General features: G+C 44.8%; 1 protein-coding gene across 3 annotated transcripts in view; it reads right to left on the reverse strand.

Annotated features, from left to right (window-relative positions):
• The window catches only part of Tnc (tenascin C), a 65,357-nt gene that overhangs the window by 34,988 nt on the left and 10,893 nt on the right, over positions 1-19,476 (reverse strand). For 2 of the 3 annotated variants that reach the window (XM_059254458.1, XM_059254459.1), the window contains exons 6-13: positions 18,185-18,454; positions 17,220-17,405; positions 16,899-16,988; positions 14,629-14,892; positions 7,960-8,232; positions 7,167-7,439; positions 2,616-2,888; positions 134-406 (exon numbers count right to left, since the gene is read on the reverse strand). In XM_059254458.1, coding sequence (XP_059110441.1) covers positions 134-406; positions 2,616-2,888; positions 7,167-7,439; positions 7,960-8,232; positions 14,629-14,892; positions 16,899-16,988; positions 17,220-17,405; positions 18,185-18,454 — 1,902 coding nt within the window. The remainder of the gene's footprint in view (positions 1-133; positions 407-2,615; positions 2,889-7,166; positions 7,440-7,959; positions 8,233-14,628; positions 14,893-16,898; positions 16,989-17,219; positions 17,406-18,184; positions 18,455-19,476) is intronic. The other variant, XM_059254460.1, reaches the window with a different exon arrangement.

The raw sequence follows: 19,476 nt of genomic DNA on the forward strand, positions 1-19,476 counted from the left end.
ATGGTGCATCCCAGCAACCTAGGAAAGCTAGTATTCCATGGCTTGTATTCCATTGGCCAGCGAAATGAAGTAGCTTCATCCTGCCGACAAAGACTGCGGAGAGAGAGAGTGTCAGAAACAAATGCTCATGTACCTGTGGTAGCTGTGGTACTGATGGTTTTGGTCCGGAGGCTGGGAGCAATTCCAGAGAGGTAGACAATGAAATCAGTACTAGGGGGAAGCCCTGAGACGTGGGCAGTTCGTTCAGCACCAGATATATTATGTTCTGCCGTCTGCAGCAACCTATTGGAATCAATAATTTCAATAGTAAACATGTCGAAGATCCCGTCGGTCGCTGTCCAAGAGAGATTGAAGCTCTCGGGAGTTACGTCAGAAACAGTTAAGTTTCCAATTTCAGGTTCTTTGGCTGAAAAATGAGAGGGTAAGAGAGAAGAAACAAATTGATTAGTTGTTTGGCTGTATTTCGAAGTGGAGGTGGTTAATAAAACTATGCCTGGGGAGAAAGATCTCATAGCTCAAGGTTACAGCGAGACAAAGCAATGCTACCATTAAAAGTCAGTGCCAATGAAAGAGAAAAGGGTTTTGTTAAGAGAAAAATGAACAAAGAAAGACACGGCGTTAGATTTTTCTGCTCTGCATTTGCCACTCATGATCAGGCCTGGCAAGACACTTCAGGACAGGCTGACTTGTCTCAGTGGGAATGGCTTCTTCTTAGCAGGACCTGCCTCCAAGAGCCCTGCCTCAGGGTCATTGGCCATCAGTCAAAAGATAAGAGGCCTGACAGCTTCTAGGCTCTTGAGCTGCACCCAGAGACCAAGATTACTTGGATTCCTGCTTTAGCCATCCTTTGCTCTGAGAGAGTGCCCACCTATCTAAATGAGTGCTAAGTAATTCTGACACCATGGCCCTCCCTGGGTGGGCCATGGACCTGGAGGCTTCTGATTTTGTCACTTGAAAGGACCCACCCACCTCGCAGTGTAACTCTTGGTAATTTTTCATACTTTAGATAAGGGACAGCCAGCCATTCTCATCATCTGTTAAAACAGCATGTCCTCTCGTCCTTGTGTCTGTGTGGGCCAAGAGGGCTAGTCCTTCATTGCCAGCCAAGACAGCTGAGCCAAGCAGTTCAGACAGCCCATTTTAGCCAAGAAATAACACTTCCCCTAAGAGATGTCCTGCTGCTGCTTTTGCTTTTCTGAGCACTAACAATATAGCATGCAGAAGGTGTGCATGTGTTTGTGTACCTGTGCAGTAAGGAGTAAGACCCCTAATCTCAGAGCACAGATGAGTTACAGCCTTTCCCCTCCAAGGGCTAACTCATCAGAGACAAGAATGCTGCTACCATAAAACAGAATACGGATACCATCCAAACCACAAGATCTGCAGGAAAGATCAGAAGTGGTGGGTGATTGCTCTGCCTTCTGGGAAGGAGTAGTTTGTGGATGTCAGAAAGAACCCAGAGGAACATTCAGGAAAGCCTCAGCTGCAATCTCCAGGCATTCTGAGGTCACTGTCCACATAGTGGTTGCCAGTGTTTTGGGTATGTATCAGTGACAGTGCTCCAATGAGTGAGGCAAAATCGCAGAGCTGTCCTTTTGAATCAACAAAGATGTAAAAGTTTGCTGTGAGAGTTTAGTCACAGTGACTATATAAAAAGGGGAGGCAGTCTCATGGAAAACAACTCATCAGGGCATACCGTAAGAGGAGCTGTGGAAAACAGGGTTAGGGAGGGCTGTTCACTTGGGCAGACTCCCAGGGACCATTGAATGCTTTATAACCGGAATAGTGTGATGAGCAAACCAGCATGCCCCACTAGTGTTGGGATTGAGAACTTGCCACTCGAGGACCAATGTTTCAGGGAACAACCCTTGGTTCACAAAGCAAAAAGGGGATGTCAGCACTGTTACATTTGTAGTCCTGGATACTCCTTTCTCCTAGGGCTACTGAGTGCCCTACTGCTAAAAAAAAAGTTCTCTTCGGTATATCCTCCAGCCATCATTGTAGGATGTTTCCCCTCGTTGGTCAGCTACTTAGTAATTTGGTGTTCTAACAACGACTCTGCATCTGAGACAGTTGCCTACAGGAGGGTAACTCAGTTCTCTTGTTCTGCTCACTTACTTTAAAAGAATCATTGGCTAAGTGTAAGCACTGTAGGACCAATCTCCAGGAGGGATTTTGAAATAGTGCAGCATCATTTTCAAACAACAAAAGAGTTTCTAAAATAAACGGTATGATCTCTGTCAAAATTCACATGTGGGAGGATGGGCTTTTTCTTTGTCAGACTTAGAGATGGGAGTTAAAACCAAGAGGCTGGTTCCCCAAAGGCCTTCATGCAGAGATGTCATTGGAGGACTGTCCAGGTAAATCATGAGAGAGGATGCTGGAGGCTAGAAGGAGCAGTATCTTCTTACATGCCTCATCATTGCTGTGGCCAAGGCATTTGGATGAAGGAACAGCTCACAGAGAGGGCTCTGAGCAAGCATCATGCATGAAAAGGATTCAGCCATGGAGAAAAGCTAATTCTGTTGCTACCTCTTAGACTCTAGAGACTTAGAGAGAGAGAAATTAGAGAGCAGGGAACCATGAGGACTGAGCATGGGCATGGGAGAAAATACCTGTGGAGGCATCAGCAGAGAGCATCGGTGTTCTATAACCCTGGATCACCCCATAGATGGAAACTCTATAAGGAGTGGCAGCCTTGAGGCCTGGGATGTCCACAGCCCTGAGGCTACCGGGCACTGTGAGATTCTGAGCAGCCTCCACATTGTTGGCCTCCTGCACCTGAATGACAAAGTACTCATAGGCCAGGTCACCTGCTGTCCAGTTGAGTGTGAGGCCATTCCAGCTGACCTCGGTCACGGATAAGCTTCCCAGATGAGGGAGCTCCTCTGGAGAAGGCAGAGAGGTTTCTGTCAGTGCTGCAAATGGAGCAAGAAAGCCAAAAGCCCCAACCCAACTCCAGGAAAGCAAAAGGGGGGAGAGAAAGAATGCTTTGTTTTAGTTTTGGTAACTCTTGGTAGCTGGGTATTTTTTGTATTCAGATTTTGCTACTCTGGGTATAGTTTTGTTGAAGCATTAAAAATAGTCAGAAAAGGAAAATTTGCATTATGCCTCCATGAAAGGCAGAAACATGGAAGTCTCCAGGAATGCACAGCCAATGGCTAAAGGAAACAGGGAAAAGATGGGGTTGGGGAGGGGATGAGGAAGTAGTAGTTAAAAGCGCAGGATTGGGAGGTCCATAGACCTGGGTTAGAATTCTGACACAGGTATTGTCAAGTTGTGTCGTCTTGGGCACCTTGTTTTCTCTCTGAGTCTTCAGATTTAAATAGAACTGACAGTACCACATCATTAGGTTCTATGATGATGACTTGATATTTATCAACATCTTCATATCATACACCAAGCATAGCAAGTGTCTGGTAAATGGCAACATCAAAAATTGAGCCTGCGGATGTGTTTTGGGACATGGCAGTCACATGGGAGAGGCTGACTTCCCTCGTCTTATTACTTGAGGTTAAAGACCATCTTATGGCTGGTTACTTGCACTGCACCTGGGCTTCTGAAACATGCACTGTCTCAGGTTCTGACAAACCTTCTGGTTTACCTCGGAGCTTTTCTTGGCTTGGCTCTCACTCTCCCACATTCTCAACCTTTGGCATGATACATGTGTCACAAAAGCAAGACTGGGTGAAATGAGCATGCCAACTTTTAATTAAAAGTAATTCTGTGTTACCTAGTAAATGGTGCAAAGCAGGGCCCACTATTAGTTTTGTTTTACTATGTAGGAAGGATAGTTAATGTGGCCATTATTGCTGATTAAGAAAGTATGAATTTGGGGTAAGGAAAAATTCCTTATTTTGGATTCGGTACAGTCTCAGGCTCTCATTCTGAGAGAGAGGGAGGGAGGAGTGTGTTTATTTGCATGCAGTTGTGTGTACAAATGTGCAGGAGGCCAGAGTTGGCATCAGGTGTCTTCCTCAATCACTCCCCACCTTAGCTTTTGACAGGGTCTCAACTGAGTCTGGAGTACACCAGTTCAGCTAAACTTGCTCTCCAGCAAACACCAAAGACCTTGTGTCCATTCCCTCATCTGGGATTATAGCTATATATACCTCTGTACCATTATGCAGGTACTGAGGGTTGCACTCTTGTCCTCATGCTTGAGAGGCAAGCCCTTTACAAACTGAAGTGCATGCTTATCTCTTCACCTTCTTAAAATGGAAGTAGCCATGAGTTAGAAGTTGGGGAGGAATTTATCTGCAGAGGTCTCAACTTCTTTTTTTTTTTTAAGTGGATAACTCTTGTTCTGAAGTGTCCCAGGATCCTTCAAGGTAGGTGTCCCACACAGAGCTGGGGCTTTTCTGGAGGGACTGGGGACACAGGTGCACTCACTTAGAATTGTTTATCTGATGCATAGAAGACTTCACTGGGAAGTTCTGCTTCCTAAAGGAGCTGTGCAGCTTCAGACCAAGGCTTGCAGACTATAAATGCCAGTCACGAGCATCTCCAACCCAGATCATACACCTCAGAGGCCCTGTATTTTATCTCAACACAGTGTATAAGGCAAAATGATAACCTGGCCAACTTAGGTAAATGATTGCTATCATCTTCCTTATATCTGGCATGTGTGTACTTCATAGCAATGGCCAAATTTACTTTATATATACATATATATGTATATATATATTTAAGTATGTGTGTGTGTGTGTGTGTGTGTGTGTGTGTGTGTGTGTGTGTGTATGAAAACTGATGGTTTGAATTAGGTGATTTGGTGGCATTGTTAAAATACTAAGCACATGGAGAAGGGCCAGTATTAAAGCTTTATCAGCACACATTTGACCATCTATTGCAGCCCACTTGGAAGCTATTTCTGGACCCTTTATGAATAGCACACAGCTTTCTGTGATAGAAGGAATAGCATATTTTCAAGGGACAAATTGAGATGAATTGCTTTTTTTCTTCAGTTTAAATGAACAACATTGAACTTAATGCACTGTCGCTTCTAGGAAATGTTCTTATCCCAAGCGTCTTTTATAGAGAGAGTCTTGGATAATTTCTGCCCAAGATGGCTAGATCATTTCCCAGATCTGAAGAGATCTGACTAGAAACTGGGTATTACTTAATGTCTCTGAGGGCAGTAATGAAAAGACTTCTTTAGAAAGTTCTGTTCCTCTGTGTCAGAAACCTGCTGCCTGTGCTATTCCTTATTATGGTTGGCTTTACAACTGTGGAGGCTATTCTTGCTTGTCAACTTCATACATCTGGAATTATGTAAAACCCAAGCAGCTGGGTACACCTGTGAGGGTTTTTTTCTTAATTAAATTATTTGAAGTTGGAAGACTCTTTTAATCCTGATCTTTTGAGGTGGGAGGATCCAGCTTTCGTCTGGGCCACTCCTTCTGCTGGAAGCCTGTTTAAAGCACACAGGGGAAGGATACACCCTCTCTGCCTGCTTGCTCTCACTCTCACTGGCAAGTCCATTCCATCACTGGCATTAGAGCCGACTATTTCAGGATTCTAGTGTATACTAAAGGCCAGCTGAGACATCAACCTCGTGGACTGAACCACTACTGGATTCTTGGACTTTCTGTTGCTAGGCAGCCACTGTTGGATTATAGCTTGTAAGCCATTCTAATAAATTCCATATACATACATATATACATACATATATATATACATACATACATACATATATATATATATATATATATATATATATATATATTCATTCATTCATTCTATAAGTTCGGTTCCTCTGGAGGACCCTGAATAACACGACTACGGTCTTAGTTGTTCACAGTTCAACACTGGCTACATGATGGACACTTTGTCAAGAGCTTTCATTTCTTAGTTTACCTATTTCTCACAGTAGGAGTCTAAAGCAGGGATATTATTTTTGATTTAAAGATGAGAAAAGAAGGTCCAGGGATACAAAGCAATACATCCAGAAATAATATTCAGCCTGTAATATGGAAGTTTAGCCCAGACCTGCTAAGTCACAGATTCATGTCATCTGCAATCATATTCAGGTAAGACTTCCAACCTATGAAGAATTTTTCCTACTCTAAGAACAGGCTGTCATATATCACATCTCTGGTCCAGAAGGGTCATGTCCCTGTGATGACCTCTATAACAAGTGGTTTAGTGTGGAGGTCCCTGATTTTACCATGCAGGGTGACTGTGAAGGGAATACCAACCCTGAGGCCTTGGATTTCTGTGGAGTATAGGCTACCAGGAACAGTGAGGTGGTGAGTTCCTTTTGCCTGGCCAGTTTCATGGACCCAAGTGATAACTAACTGGTCATAAGTCCTGTCTGGTGTGGTCCAGTCCAGGCTGAGAGCACCCCAGCTAAGCCTGTCACTGTGAGGTTTCCCAGACCTGGAAATTCCTCTGTGTGAGGACACAGAGGGATGGAATTACTAAAAAGGGAACTGCATTCTGGGGTTCAGGCGAGATGGGGTTTGGCTGAAGCTGGGATGAGCTGTCTGGTTGGTGTTGACTACAGATGTGTTATTTACTTCAGTACTGAGCATACTCCTGGTGTTGGCAATAAAGCCACGTTTTCTTTCAGCCTTTGGGAATGAAAGGTAGTTTTTGGAATTGCTCAAAACTTCCATTCTTGACACACAAATAGGGCTATGGGAAGCTCTTGAGTAGTCTTAAAATGAGCTCAGATCAATTTTTTTTTGGGGGGGAGGGTTTTCGAGACAGGGTTTCTCTGTGTAGCTTTGCGTCTTTCCTGGGACTCACTCGGTAGCCCAGGCTGGCCTCGAACTCACAGAAATCCGCCTGCCTCTGCCTCCCGAGTGCTGGGATTAAAGGCGTGCGCCACCACTGCCCGGCGCTCAGATCGATTTTATTTTCACTTACAAATTATGCTTTCCAGCTTCTTAGCTGTTATAATTAAAACTTACTTTGCAAGAGAAGTCACCTCTCTATTTTTTTTTTTTTTTTTGAAAAAGAAAATTAGGTGGAATTTTCCATGGAACTAGCTACTAAGGTTAGTGCAGGAGCTGGCCAAATAATGGATAAGACATTTGGAAAAAAAGCAAGAGTGATTCACTGGTACTTCCCCAACATGGAAGGGTTCAAGCCCCGTTTACAGACTCGATTCCTCTGTAGCAGAGACAAGAGTGAGAGAAAAGGAGTGAATGAGTCTGGAGTACCTGTCAAGGCTTCAATAGAGAGAGGGGCCGTGCTGAAGTCCTGAGTGACCCCTTGGATGGTGACGTGATAGTGAGTGGCTGCTTTGAGCCCAGGCAGGTCCACTGACCTCAGTCCTCCAGGGACTGTGAAGTTCTGCACAGGCTGAGTCGTGTCAGCCTCTAGCACCTGAATGAAAAAGTTCTGATAGGCCCCTTCTGGAGCAGTCCAGTTGAGCTTGAGGGCATCCCAGCCCACCTCAGCGACAGAGACTTCTCCCAAATCGGGAGTTTTCCCTAGAGAAGGACAGAGAAGGGGTTTAAACTGCATTGTGAGATCCACGGAGTCCTGAACACAAACAGGCTTCATATCCCCCTGAAAACATGACTTTCTTAAGACAAACATGCACCATGCAAGTTTCAAAGCTTTAGAAAGAGCAGAAGAAGGGTGTAGGGGAGTATTTGTTTTCTTAGATTACGGAGGCATTGCCCTAAATTTCAGGGAACTCAGGAATCAATTCTGTGGCTAATTTCCTTTTGGCTGCAGCCCTTAGTCAGCCCTAATGTAGAGTCACCATGCCTGGTTTATGTGAACTGTCCCAGATGATGGACTCCATACAACAGCAGTGTTACTTTTGTGAAATGTTAAGATGGCCTTGGAACTGTGTTACTTGATGGCCTGGCTATCCAGCATCAGGCCCTATGGCACTCTAGCTTGTGGTGGACACAGCCATTCCAAAATTCATGGCGTGCGATTATCTTTGGTCAGTTTCCTGTTGGGAAAATCAGAAGCTTTAGGTATGATGGTAGGAAGTACCTGTGGAGGCCTCAGCAGAGAGCACTGGTGTTCGAGAGCCTCGGGCTACCCCGTAGAGGGAGACTCTGTAAGGAGTGGCAGCCTTGAGACCCGGAATGTCCGCAGCCCGGAGGTTGCCACGTACTGTGAAGTTGTGAGCAGCCTCCACCTTGTTGGCCTCCTGCACCTGAATGACAAAGTACTCATAGGCCAGGTCATCTGCAGTCCAGTTGAGTGTGAGGCCATCCCAGCCAGCCTCAGTCACGGTGAGATTTTCCAGGGAAGGCGCTTGTTCTGAACAATGACAGAGACAGGGTCAATTATATCATTCCTCAAATGCTTGCCCTTTAAGAACTCAACAAATCCATTGGCCAAAGCCAGTAGAGTCTGCGCCAAGCCGCTGTCACCGAATCCCCGGCAGTGCTGTCCTCATAAAATGCAATAAATAGGTTAGTATGGTACTGATTTTGCCTTTGTACATAGCTGTGTTTTCTCTTGGAAATACATTTTCCTATTGAAAAGTGTTCTAGAAAACTCTAGACAGGTGTTAGTTAGACTCCACACTTCAGTTTTCAGTTGGCAAAGTAGTTTTCATTACAATGAGTTAGCCTCAGCTAGGCTTGGGTCGTTGTCCAGCACGCTGCACTTGGCACCCTTAGATCTGCTTAGGCTTCTCTTTGTGCTGCCTCTACCTCTCCTGAAAGGTCTGATGCAGTTTGGTTTGGACCTTTCAGTTTCTGGAGTTCAGATCAATTTTTACAAACCACTCCAGTGAAGAGAAGAGATAAGTTAATATTACTGCTCAGGCTGAACGGAGATAGCTGGCATGCTTTCGAAATGTTATTCCTTATTGGCTGAGACCTGGGAGAAGCAATTTATTAGGTTCTGTTATAATTGGATATATCATCTTTGTCTCCAGAACACAGAAATGTGGCAGTCTCCCTTATTTGAATCTGCCTTAAGGGGTCATTTGCCTGTGCTGAGTTTAAGTGGACTGTGTGTGTGACCTGCAGACAAAGATCTCTCTGGAAATGGATCCTGAAGTTGGGAGGGTAGGAACTGCCCTTTCTCCTTTGAAAAAACAAGTCATTTTTCCTGTTTACATGCCTGCTGATTTCAAATGAACCCTACATGGCCATGAAAACAGCCTTTTAACTTGGAAAAGCTAGCCTGCAAATTGACAGAGGTCATTCAGTCAGTAGGAAATACCCATTGTGTCTCTAGAATCTATTTAGTTCAGTTTTTCCAATCATCTCATATTACTAATGGTACAATGCTTCCAAATTTCTTTTTTAAATGTGTTTTTACCTATGGAACATGGGTACATGAACTAGGACAAACTAGTGGGGTACATTTGGCTTGATGCCTAATTTGAGAGTTAGTAGGCTGATACCAACTTTTATATTTGGAAATCATTGGTTAAAAAAAAATCCAAAGAATATTTCACAATGTGTAGAAGTCAAATGAAATTCATTTTTTTTTGTGCTAGAAATGGAGCTTTAATGGAACATAGCTACACATTTCCACTTCTACATGGCTGATGGGTGCTTTTGCGTTGAGATACCATGACCGAATAACTGTCACAGAGACTGCCTGGCCACCAAAGTTTAGAGTATCATCTGTCCTTTTATAGAAAACATTTACTTATAACACCTAATATTGAACTACAGTCTATGTATTCTTCTTTTAACCCAAATTCACGTCTTGGAGCACGTGGACAAGTTCTTAGCCACCCACACATGCTCCCTATGAGGGAGATCTCAAACTCAAGGTGATATGTATAGATTTGGGAGAAATGAAGAGGGTCAGTTACGTTTAAACCTGTGTGCCCTTGTGAGGCCAGAATCAGGGCCTCCAAACGTAGTTAAATCCTTGATGTTGGGACTTAAGCCAGCTCAACTCTCAGTCTGCCTTTCTCGAGTATTCTAAAAGCCCTTATGTGAAAAGAGATGTAAGGCAAGCTGATACCTAAGCTAAGCAAAACAAAACACAAAAATACAAGCTAGCTGCTTCTGCCTCCCACACTCTTCTTAGCTCATTTTCCTCCTTTTTTTTTTCTCCTCCTCCTGTCCAAAAGCACTAATCAGAAACTTAGCTGGCATTGTGAATTGACACCATGTTGTGGACGAAGTCACAACCTTTCCTTGCCAGGTGTTTGTCTTAAGCTTGTCTCTCATCACAACATAAATCATATTGTTTCCTATGTGAAGGATTTTGGATGTGAGGCTGTGTGCAGTATAGGAAGAATTGCCTGATGTGGAGGAGGAGGAGGAGGAGGAGGAGGAGGAGGAGGAGGAGGAGGAGGAGATTCGGATCACCACAGGTGAAGCCGTTAGAGCGCCCACAGATACAAAGAGAGGAGGAGCCGCACATTAGAGCGTGGCTCTTCCTGCTGAGACTCCTTTCATCTCTGGACTTCAGGTTTTGTCTGCGTCACTGATGCTCCAACTTAGTGACCCTCACACTGTGCTTTACTTCTGTCAGCAGCAGTAGTTGTGGTACTCAGCTTCCATCTAGTTTGGCTATCGATTCCTCCACCTTTCCCTTTTCTCTTCCATAGGTGTATCAAGAAAGAACTAGGACTTGCTACCTGTGAGTGGTGTGTGGTCACATCTACAATGGATGCTGTTGGCAGACCACCCCTGACCTGGCTACCAAACACAGGCTGAGATAAGTACAGAGTGAAACTTCCACTAATAAACTTAGGTGAATGACAGTTGTGGGAGGAAGTGTGTGGGATGCTCTGAATAAGGATGCAGCAGGATAGTTGAAGTGGGGACCGGAAAGCTGTATGTAAGTGCTGACTCTTCATTTCCAATATGAATGATGTATTTATAGGCTCACTGCAGCCTCAGTCAAGGGTTCCCATTGCCTACCTGCACCCCAGCTTTCCTGGCACCCCATGATGAAAAGGCTATTGTTAGTCTCTCACAGCTGTGCTTTGGAATCTACCCTCTGAGCAACGTCAGTGGGGCTAGAAAACCAGAATTTCCAAATCTTGTGTCATCTGTGCTCATAGTGGGCTGAGCAGCTGCAGTGAGGAATTTCTGGCCATGTCTTCAGCTCTTCAGATTCCCACCATCGTATAGATGGTGGTCACCACTGGTTGGCAGCCTGCTTGCTCTTTGTATTTGTGAGAGAGTGATCCTTTCATAGCAAGGGGAAGGTTAAATGCATGTCTGAAGATCACAGCAAGGCTGCAAATGGATCCATGCTCGTTTTCTAGAGATAACATACTTGAAATAGAAAGTCTTGACTGTCCTGAAGCTTTCTGGTGATTCTCAGTAATTACCAAGAATGGAGCTAAAGCCCCTGAACGTCCATACTTTGCAGCTGTCCCCATGAGGCCTTAAACCTCATGTTCTTCTACTTGGGCACACAGCCTGGCCAAGCTTATTTCATGACTATACAGCATCCCATGACTCTGAGACTCACAGATGCTGTTCTACCTTTTGGAAATGAGACTGCACCCTCCCCACACATCCTTCCTTTTGCTCTGTGAGGACTCAGCCCAGTAACAACTCTTCTGAGATTCCCCTGACTCTTTGACCCCTTTGGTAGGTGGGTGATGGGGATCTGCCTCTCCCCTCTCCCCTGCCTCTGCCACAGTAGATTGACATCCTTTGAGTTTGGGGTCCATCTTTCTAACTGTAGTGCACTGTTTCTAGTGTCCTTCTATCCTGAATGTGCCCCTATTCTATCTGACTCTGCAGGCAATCAGTATATTAAAAAATGAGCATTGATAGGGTAAATATTTGAGTAAACTTTAGTTTGATACATAGAAGGTCAAAATGGTAAATCAGAGCAAAATGTTCTCTAATACTTGAAGCTGTGGTTAGGACCAAAATTTCAGTTTTCTGTCTCCCAAATTCATGCGAGTCACTGGGGTGTCACTAGTGAGTCTTAGGTTGTTGTGGAAATAAGCTTCATGGCCCTTGGCTCCTGCCTGTTGTCCTTCCTTATGTCTCTTCCTGATTGCAATGAATTCATAGCCTTGGCTTTAGCCTGAGTTTAGTTCATGAGAATGCAAAAGAAGAAAGAGGAGAGGAAAAACTAAGAGAAGGGATGAGAAGACGGGAGAGCTGGAGGAGGGAGAGGGAGAAGAGAATATGGCTAGCATACACTGATTTTCTTATATGCTGAAAGGGAGCATGTCTTTCTCCTTACCCCACTTCCTTTATCTTCTTTTTGTCTCTCTCCTTCTCTCCCTTCCTCCTTTCATCCTCTGTCTTTGTAACAGCCATATTAAACAGACTTAAGGAATTCCTAGGGAATGACTACCCTGCCCCTTTGTCCTGAAGGGTGTTAATCAGCTGCTAAAACAGAGAAGGACTAAAAGGAGAAAACAAAATGTGGTGATGCTGGCCCCAGGGCAGCTGGATCTCTGCAGATGTTTGTGACACTCACTCTGGCTTTGGACATGTTCCAGGCACTGCAGACAGCAGCAGACAAAGGAGACTGTCCCTACATTCTGGCCATGGGTGGGAGGAGGTCAGAGACAATGAGGTGGTTACTGCCCACTCTCAAGTCATTAAGTGCCCAAGGAACCTTGAAGCAGCAGCAGGGATGGGTCAGGATGAGTACTTTCACAGAGTGTTCAGAGGATGCCTTTGTTTCAAGGAACACTTGAAGTCGATGAGACTAGAGAGAACGCTATATGGAAAACTGGGAGAGGAATATAACAAAGGGCTCTAAGACTTGGTGGTGGAGGCAGGCTCAGTGAACAAGCAGGGTGATTGTCATGTGATGGCCAAGGACATAAGCAGTGGAAGCTAGGCCAGAGAGTCCAGAGTCTGAAGGGCCACCCAGCCCATGCAGAAGTTATTTGCTCTTTTGGTTTCTGAGAATAAGCTATCCATGCAGGTGAAACTATGTGTAGGAAGATTAACCATATTTGCCATATGGTGCCACATCATGGAAGAAGCCTGCGCTTGGGCCACCAATTCTCCACTTTCCACAATATCCACAGATAAGAAGTAATATCTGCCTTTGACTCTAGAGATGCAGGGCTGGAGTTCCCTTCTTCCGGGGGTTGAAATAATGACTCTGGGAAAGAGGAGAGAGCAGAGGAGAAGAGGGGAAGGGAGGAAGGAGGAGAGCATTTTCTTCCTTCTTACCTTTTTGATTCATTTTTTTTTTATGCCTTGGAACATTGAATAAGCTCATGTAAAGCCGAATTATTAAAGTCTGTCTATAAGATCCATCTCTATTCGATTCTATTTTCCTACCTTTGATTAGCTTTCCCTTCCATGCATCTCTGACAGCATCAGCCACTCATAGCTCAGTGGGGAGCACTCTGCATCATTCACAGAATTAACCGCTGAACTCATTTCACAGGGTTAGAGGCTGTTCCTTTGTTTCATAAATTTCTCTATTTTCCTTAAAAAATAACTGATATACAGTGACATGTTCTGATAGGAGACTACCTTTCTCAGAGTTACTTAGAGTTAAAAATAACCAATGACTTGGAGAGAGAAAGGACTGATAAAAATATCTCCAAAGATCCATGGTTTGGAGCAGTTTCTTCCTCCATTCTGCTGTCTACAACATGGATGTGATGATAATATTGCAGCAGCTATATTGTGATATTGACATCATTTTGAGAACGGGAGCCAAGCCCTAAAAAAATGGTGCAACAGTAAGACAGAAGCAAGCTGGATCCTCAACGATTTGAAATTATTATGTACTCTCTTGTACTACCTGGCAGAAGATTCACTTAATGGAGGGACAGACATTCAAGAATCCTGTTGTATTGAGTTGAAGATATTAGTAAGTAATGCAGGTCCTGCAAGGCGTTTCTAAATTGCCCCATTGCCATCCCCTTTAGATTATTGAGGCCCAGCTGGTGACATCTGTGTTATGTAACCAACTAATGACTCCTGATCCTCCTGATCTCTTTCTTCCGTCGTGTTCTCTGATCTTCTCAGCTTCTAGTTTTCTCCAAAGACTCCGAGAAGCAGTATGGGAGTCAACGAGGCCATGATGACCACGGGACACATTTTTCCTCTGACACCTTCACAGTGTAGTGTATGTAGTAGCTGCTTATTACATGCTTGCTAATGAAAATGGAAGCGAAGACTATCATGCTTGCTGAACCTCAAAGAATCTTGAAAACGTAATAGCTAAAATTGAATGTGTCATTTTTCATATAGGAAGAATCATTTTCCCCCAGATTCTCTCTTCAGCTCAGTTCCTAAAGAAATGTGATAGGAAGGAAGATTGGTGAGCAGGCTAACATCGCTGCAAGGGACTCTGGATCAGCCCAGGAGAGCCAGGAACCCCTTCTTGACTCCTGTCAAGAAAGTGAGAAGGGTGCTGAGGCAGGCTTGGGAAACAAGAGAAACTCTCCTGGGCCACCTTGAGGAAAACAAGAGACCTGTAATAAAAAAAAAAAAAACACTCCAAGGAAGAAGTCCAAACAATGACTCCCAACATCCCAGGCATCTTTAAGGCAATGAAAAGTAAAATTGTCATTAGATTAAAGCAGAGAACTAAGGAATTTAAAGGGTTCCGTGGAGCACACCATTCTAAAAAGAGCTACAAGAGACAAGGCAAACACAGATCCTGATCCTTTGAGGAGAGAAAGGAGCATGTTTCTCCCCTGGGCATCACATTCCAGACCAGCCGGCTGATGCAAAGCTCTGCCACCCAGAGTCAGCAGAGGGCTTGGGGGATTTCAGGGCCACCTACCTGTGGATGCCTTCACACGCGCAGGCTTGCTCTTGTGCCTGCCCTTCTCGGCAGTGAGGAGGAGAGTGTATTCTTGCCCTGGCTCCAGATCTGTTAGGACATGGGAGGTGGCATCCTTTGGCAATTGGACCTCTATTGACTGGCCGGTGGGGAGGCTGTAGTTGAGGCGGTATCGGTCAAACTTGGCCAATGGTGTCTTCCAGAATAGAGTCAGACTGTCCTGTGTGGTTTCAGACACCTGCAAGTCCTTGGGTGCATCAATTTCTGGGGAGAGAATCAGGAAGGAGCTGCTTTAGGCTGCAAAGAAAATGGTGTTGTGTAGCTGCAGGACAGTCAATACCTTTGATAGACGGGTGCCGTTACATACTACCTTTTGGAATTTGGGGGAAAATTAAAATGTAGTAGTTTATCCAAACTATGAGGTGCTACTTAACAAAGTATTTCCAAGAGACAGACTCTTGGTCTCAAGAAAGGACAAAAGCCAGTTTCAAAATATGACATGCTATTTTGCATGGACTGTAGACTGTGTCCCCTTAAAACCAATATATTGAAACCTAATGCCCAAAAGGATGCTATTCAGATGTGAGGATCATCATAAGGCCCCATGGATAGGTTCAGTGGCCTAACCACAGAGACCTCAGAAAGACCCCAGTCCATTCTGTCATCTGAAGACACAGCAAAGACAGCAAACACAGACATCTCAATGGACAAGACAGAGTGCCTTCAATAGGCACTGAATTTTCTGGCCCTTTTTAGCTTTGCTTCTTAGCACCAAGACTGCGAAAAAGAGATCTGTTTCTTTATAAAGCCGCCTGGTCTAAGGCATTTTGTTGCTGCAGCCCAAATGGACTGATACATCCCACTTACAGTTTTGGTTGTGAGCCCATCCTTTAATGACTAAGTAATCTCTCCAGCCCCATTCTACTGATTTAATGTCTGTGAAATGGTGAAATTACAGCTGTGATGGAGGATGCTAATAGAATTCCCAGGGATATACAGAAAGGGCAAGAGGGAAGAGGCAATTGTGGGATAGTCCAATATGGATACTCAGGATGCAATGCAATGATTCTGAGTCTCTGTTGTCCATGTTTTTACAAACCAACATGTTATGTGATATCCAGGACTAACACACACACACACACACACACACACACACACACACACACACAAACCCACACACACAAACCCACACACACATGCACATGCACACACACACACACCGCGTATGTGACACTACTGAAATCTAAAGCCAAGAGTTTATATCCAATAATAGAATTATTCTTCATTTATGCAATCTATTACTTGGAGAGAAACCAAGTGAAGGGTACAGAAGTGTCTTTGAATAATATCTCATTAAATTATTAAATTATTATCATTATTTTGAGACATTAATAATGTCTCAAAATCACAGTGCATACATATGAATATGTGGTTTTTTTTTTGTTTTTTTTTTTTTGGTTTTTCGAGACAGGGTTTCTCTGTGTAGCTTTGCGCCTTTCCTGGAACTTACTTGGTAGCCCAGGCTGGCCTTGAACTCACAGAGATCCGCCTGGCTCTGCCTCCCGAGTGCTGGGATTAAAGGCGTGCGCCACCACCGCCCGGCGCATATGAATATGTTATAAATATACATAAATAAAGACGGTGCATGTAAATGCACAGCACTAGACTTCGCATCCAAGGAAACCCAACCAAGTCTCATCTACATCTTACATACACCCCCAGCCCCTCCTCTCCTCACAGTGCCAGGAGAGGTCCAGTGGAAGCTGGTGGGAGACAGAGGGGAAATTTTCTTTGCAAAATATGGACTTTTCAGAAAAACACTTTAGGAAAGAAGCAATGGTTCCCAACCCTTTAGCCCTTGCTGCTTGCTGGTTTTTGTCCAGGACTGGCACTATAGGATACAATGGGAACCCGGGACTGCACTATCTATACACTATTTGGCTATTTGCCCAATGGAGGTATTTTCTCAAGTGCTAAGGGTAAACCTTCGTATGTGTACCAATTAAACTGGCTTACTTTAAAACAGTAGGTTGACAAAATAAAAATGTAGGCATTTTTATGAGGTCTGATTCCAATTTTTCTTTCAAATTTCTTTTTTTCCCTTTCTTCTATAGAGCATTGTGTTAGGGCAGTTCCCTTGAGCTCCTTGGTACTAGAGACCCCTTTCTCCCTTGGCTTCCTACTTTTAATTTGTAAGCAAACTTCTCTCGTCAGCTCTGTCTTGCCTGCTCAGTCTACTTCGGCAATGGTGGGACTCCCGTGCACCTTACCTGTGGCTGCATTGATGGTTGCTGGGTCACTCTCCTTGTCTCCCTTCACAGCAGAAACGCCAACCCCATATTCAGTGCCTGGCCTCAGACCTGAAAGAGAACGTGCAGGTGGGGATCAGTCTGGAAGAGTTGAGGGTCTCAGAGGACTATAAGAGTGACCCCAGACTGGACCCTGGCCACTGTGATTTCTGTACATCCATCCCCTGTTACAAACTAACTTGAAGCATTTACAGTGGGAGGAATGGCTATAACCCGATCTCTGGCAGGTTGGAAAACAGGGGCACATGGCAGCAGGCTCCCGTCCTTCTGGTCAGAGCTCACCTGTGAGAGTGGTTTTGGTTGTGGCTTGCTGGCTCTTTGGAACATCAGCCTCAGCATGGTCACCTCCTGAGATAGGTGCGTACTTAATTCTGTAACTGTCAATGTCCGCTTTGACATTCCGCCATTCCAAGGTGACGCTGCTGTCTGTCTGGGAGACACGGCGAAGATTCTTGGGCGCATCCAGGCCTGTTTAGGAAGAGAAAGGGAGATTGGCATTATGCCAGACACCAGGAGAGTAGGAGATTTGACATTTCTATCAGAGATTCAAAAGGCACCTGCCAGTGGATGGAAGTGTTAGAATCTTCCCCCTCCCAGCCCCTGTCCTGGTAGCTGATACATGAATTTAAACAAAGAGCACAGGCCTGGCTCCTTTCTTAATGATTGATATGTGGCATTTTAATCAGCGGCATTTTTTAAACTTTTTTTGTGTGTCTGAAGAACAATACAAAGCTCCCCAAATAAGCCTGTGAGTGTGAAAACTGCTCTGTTGAGTCAGTGTATTCTCAATAACTTAGTGCTGACCACCTGCTTCTTACTAAGCTCCTATAAAGTGTGTACAGGATGAATACTTGACATTTGGACTCCTTTGAAGTAATGCCATTTGCTAAGGTGTCAGGCAAATGTCTTTACCCACTGAGCCGCTACATTTTAACCAGGAATTTGTCTGGAGTATCAGACCAGCCCCTCTTTTCTCTTCCCTCCTTCTCACTCCCAGCTCTCTCTCTCTCATACATGCATGCATATATGTACATATGCACACATGTATATGTGTGCCTGGGTATGTTTTGGAAGGTTATTTAAGCCTTTTTTTTTTCTTTGAAAAAGTCACCAGTTACAGAGGTGGCAAGGCCCTCTTGCCTGTCTTCAGTGTCACATGAGCCTGGAGGACTCACAGATAGAGGAGGACAGAACCCTCTGTGCTGGTTCTCTGTCTTTTCTGCACCTGTCAGCGGGGCAGGCCTCACCTGTGGTGAAGGTCTCCTTGGCAGGGTTGCTCGACATGTCCACCCTTCGGGAGACAAGGGACACCTCGTACTCGGTGTCAGGCCTCAGGTTCCCAATGGAATACTGGTTCTCCTCATGTGTGAGGTCAATGGTGGTGCGGTCTCCAGGCACGTCCTTGATGCCATAGGAGAGCTCGATGCTATCAATCTCAGCCAGGGGCTTGAACCAGGTGATCAATGCTGTGGTGTCTGTGACGTCTCTCACCTCGATCTGGCTGGGGGCATCCAGGCCTGTGACCAGCAAGAGAACAGCAGCTTCAGAGGTCAAAGCCAGGAGCAGGGGCTGAGCATAGGGTGGGGAGTGCTTTGCAGCAGACCATGGTAGGCATTTGCTTCATAATGATCCCTTACTTTCTTTTGCCCTAGGGAGTCTCAGTTTCTGTTTGGCAAGCTCCAAGAAGAGACTATGGTATCTACCTCGAGGGCTCTTGTGTTCATTTTATAAATAATAAAAGAGATGAAGCCTGTAAAGCATCTAGAATGGAGCCTGGCACACAGCAGATCCATGATAGAAGTCCTTCCTTTGCTGGCGTCACCATGAGCATCACTGTTAGCAGCTACTGTTCTCATGAACTGAAGAAGTGTGTGTGTGTGTGTGTGTGTGTGTGTGTGTGTGTGTGTGTGTGTGTTTGTCTGAGTGTTTGTCTATGTGTTTGTGTGTGGGTCTGTGTGTCTGTGTGTGTGTGTAAATATACAGAGGTCAGAGGACAACCTCAAGTGCCATTCCTCATGGATGCTCACCTATTTTCTTGAGCCCTAGTCTTTCATGGACTCAAAACTCACCTAGTAAGCCAGGTTCTACCTATCTCCAGTTTGCCAGCACTGCAGAACTGGTACTACAGGAGCACAGCATGAACCCAGCTTTTTAATGAGAAGTCAAGTCCTCCTGTTTGCAAGGCAAAGCCTTTACCAGCTGAGCCCTCTCCTCAGCCATGTCTGATTTCATTAGACAGAACTTTCCTGGATGATAGATAACTTTTCTGTTAGGGTTATGGAGCAGAGATATGAGACAGGGGCTGTCCTGAGGGGTTGTAATGTTTTTACTACATTTATGTGTGTGTGTGTGTGTGTGTGTGTGTGTGTGTGTGTGTGTGTGTGTGTTGCATGTACACACACAACCCATATTTCGAGTTCAGAAGGCGATTTCTGGGGTTTGGTTTTTTCCTTCCGCCATGTGGGACCTGGAGGTTGAATTCAGGTTATCAGGCTCAACGATAAACCCCCTTCCCCTAGCTGAGCCACCTTGCCAGCCT

This window comes from Peromyscus eremicus, chromosome 2, assembly GCF_949786415.1.
Source record: "Peromyscus eremicus chromosome 2, PerEre_H2_v1, whole genome shotgun sequence".
Taxonomy (NCBI): Eukaryota; Metazoa; Chordata; class Mammalia; order Rodentia; family Cricetidae; genus Peromyscus; species Peromyscus eremicus.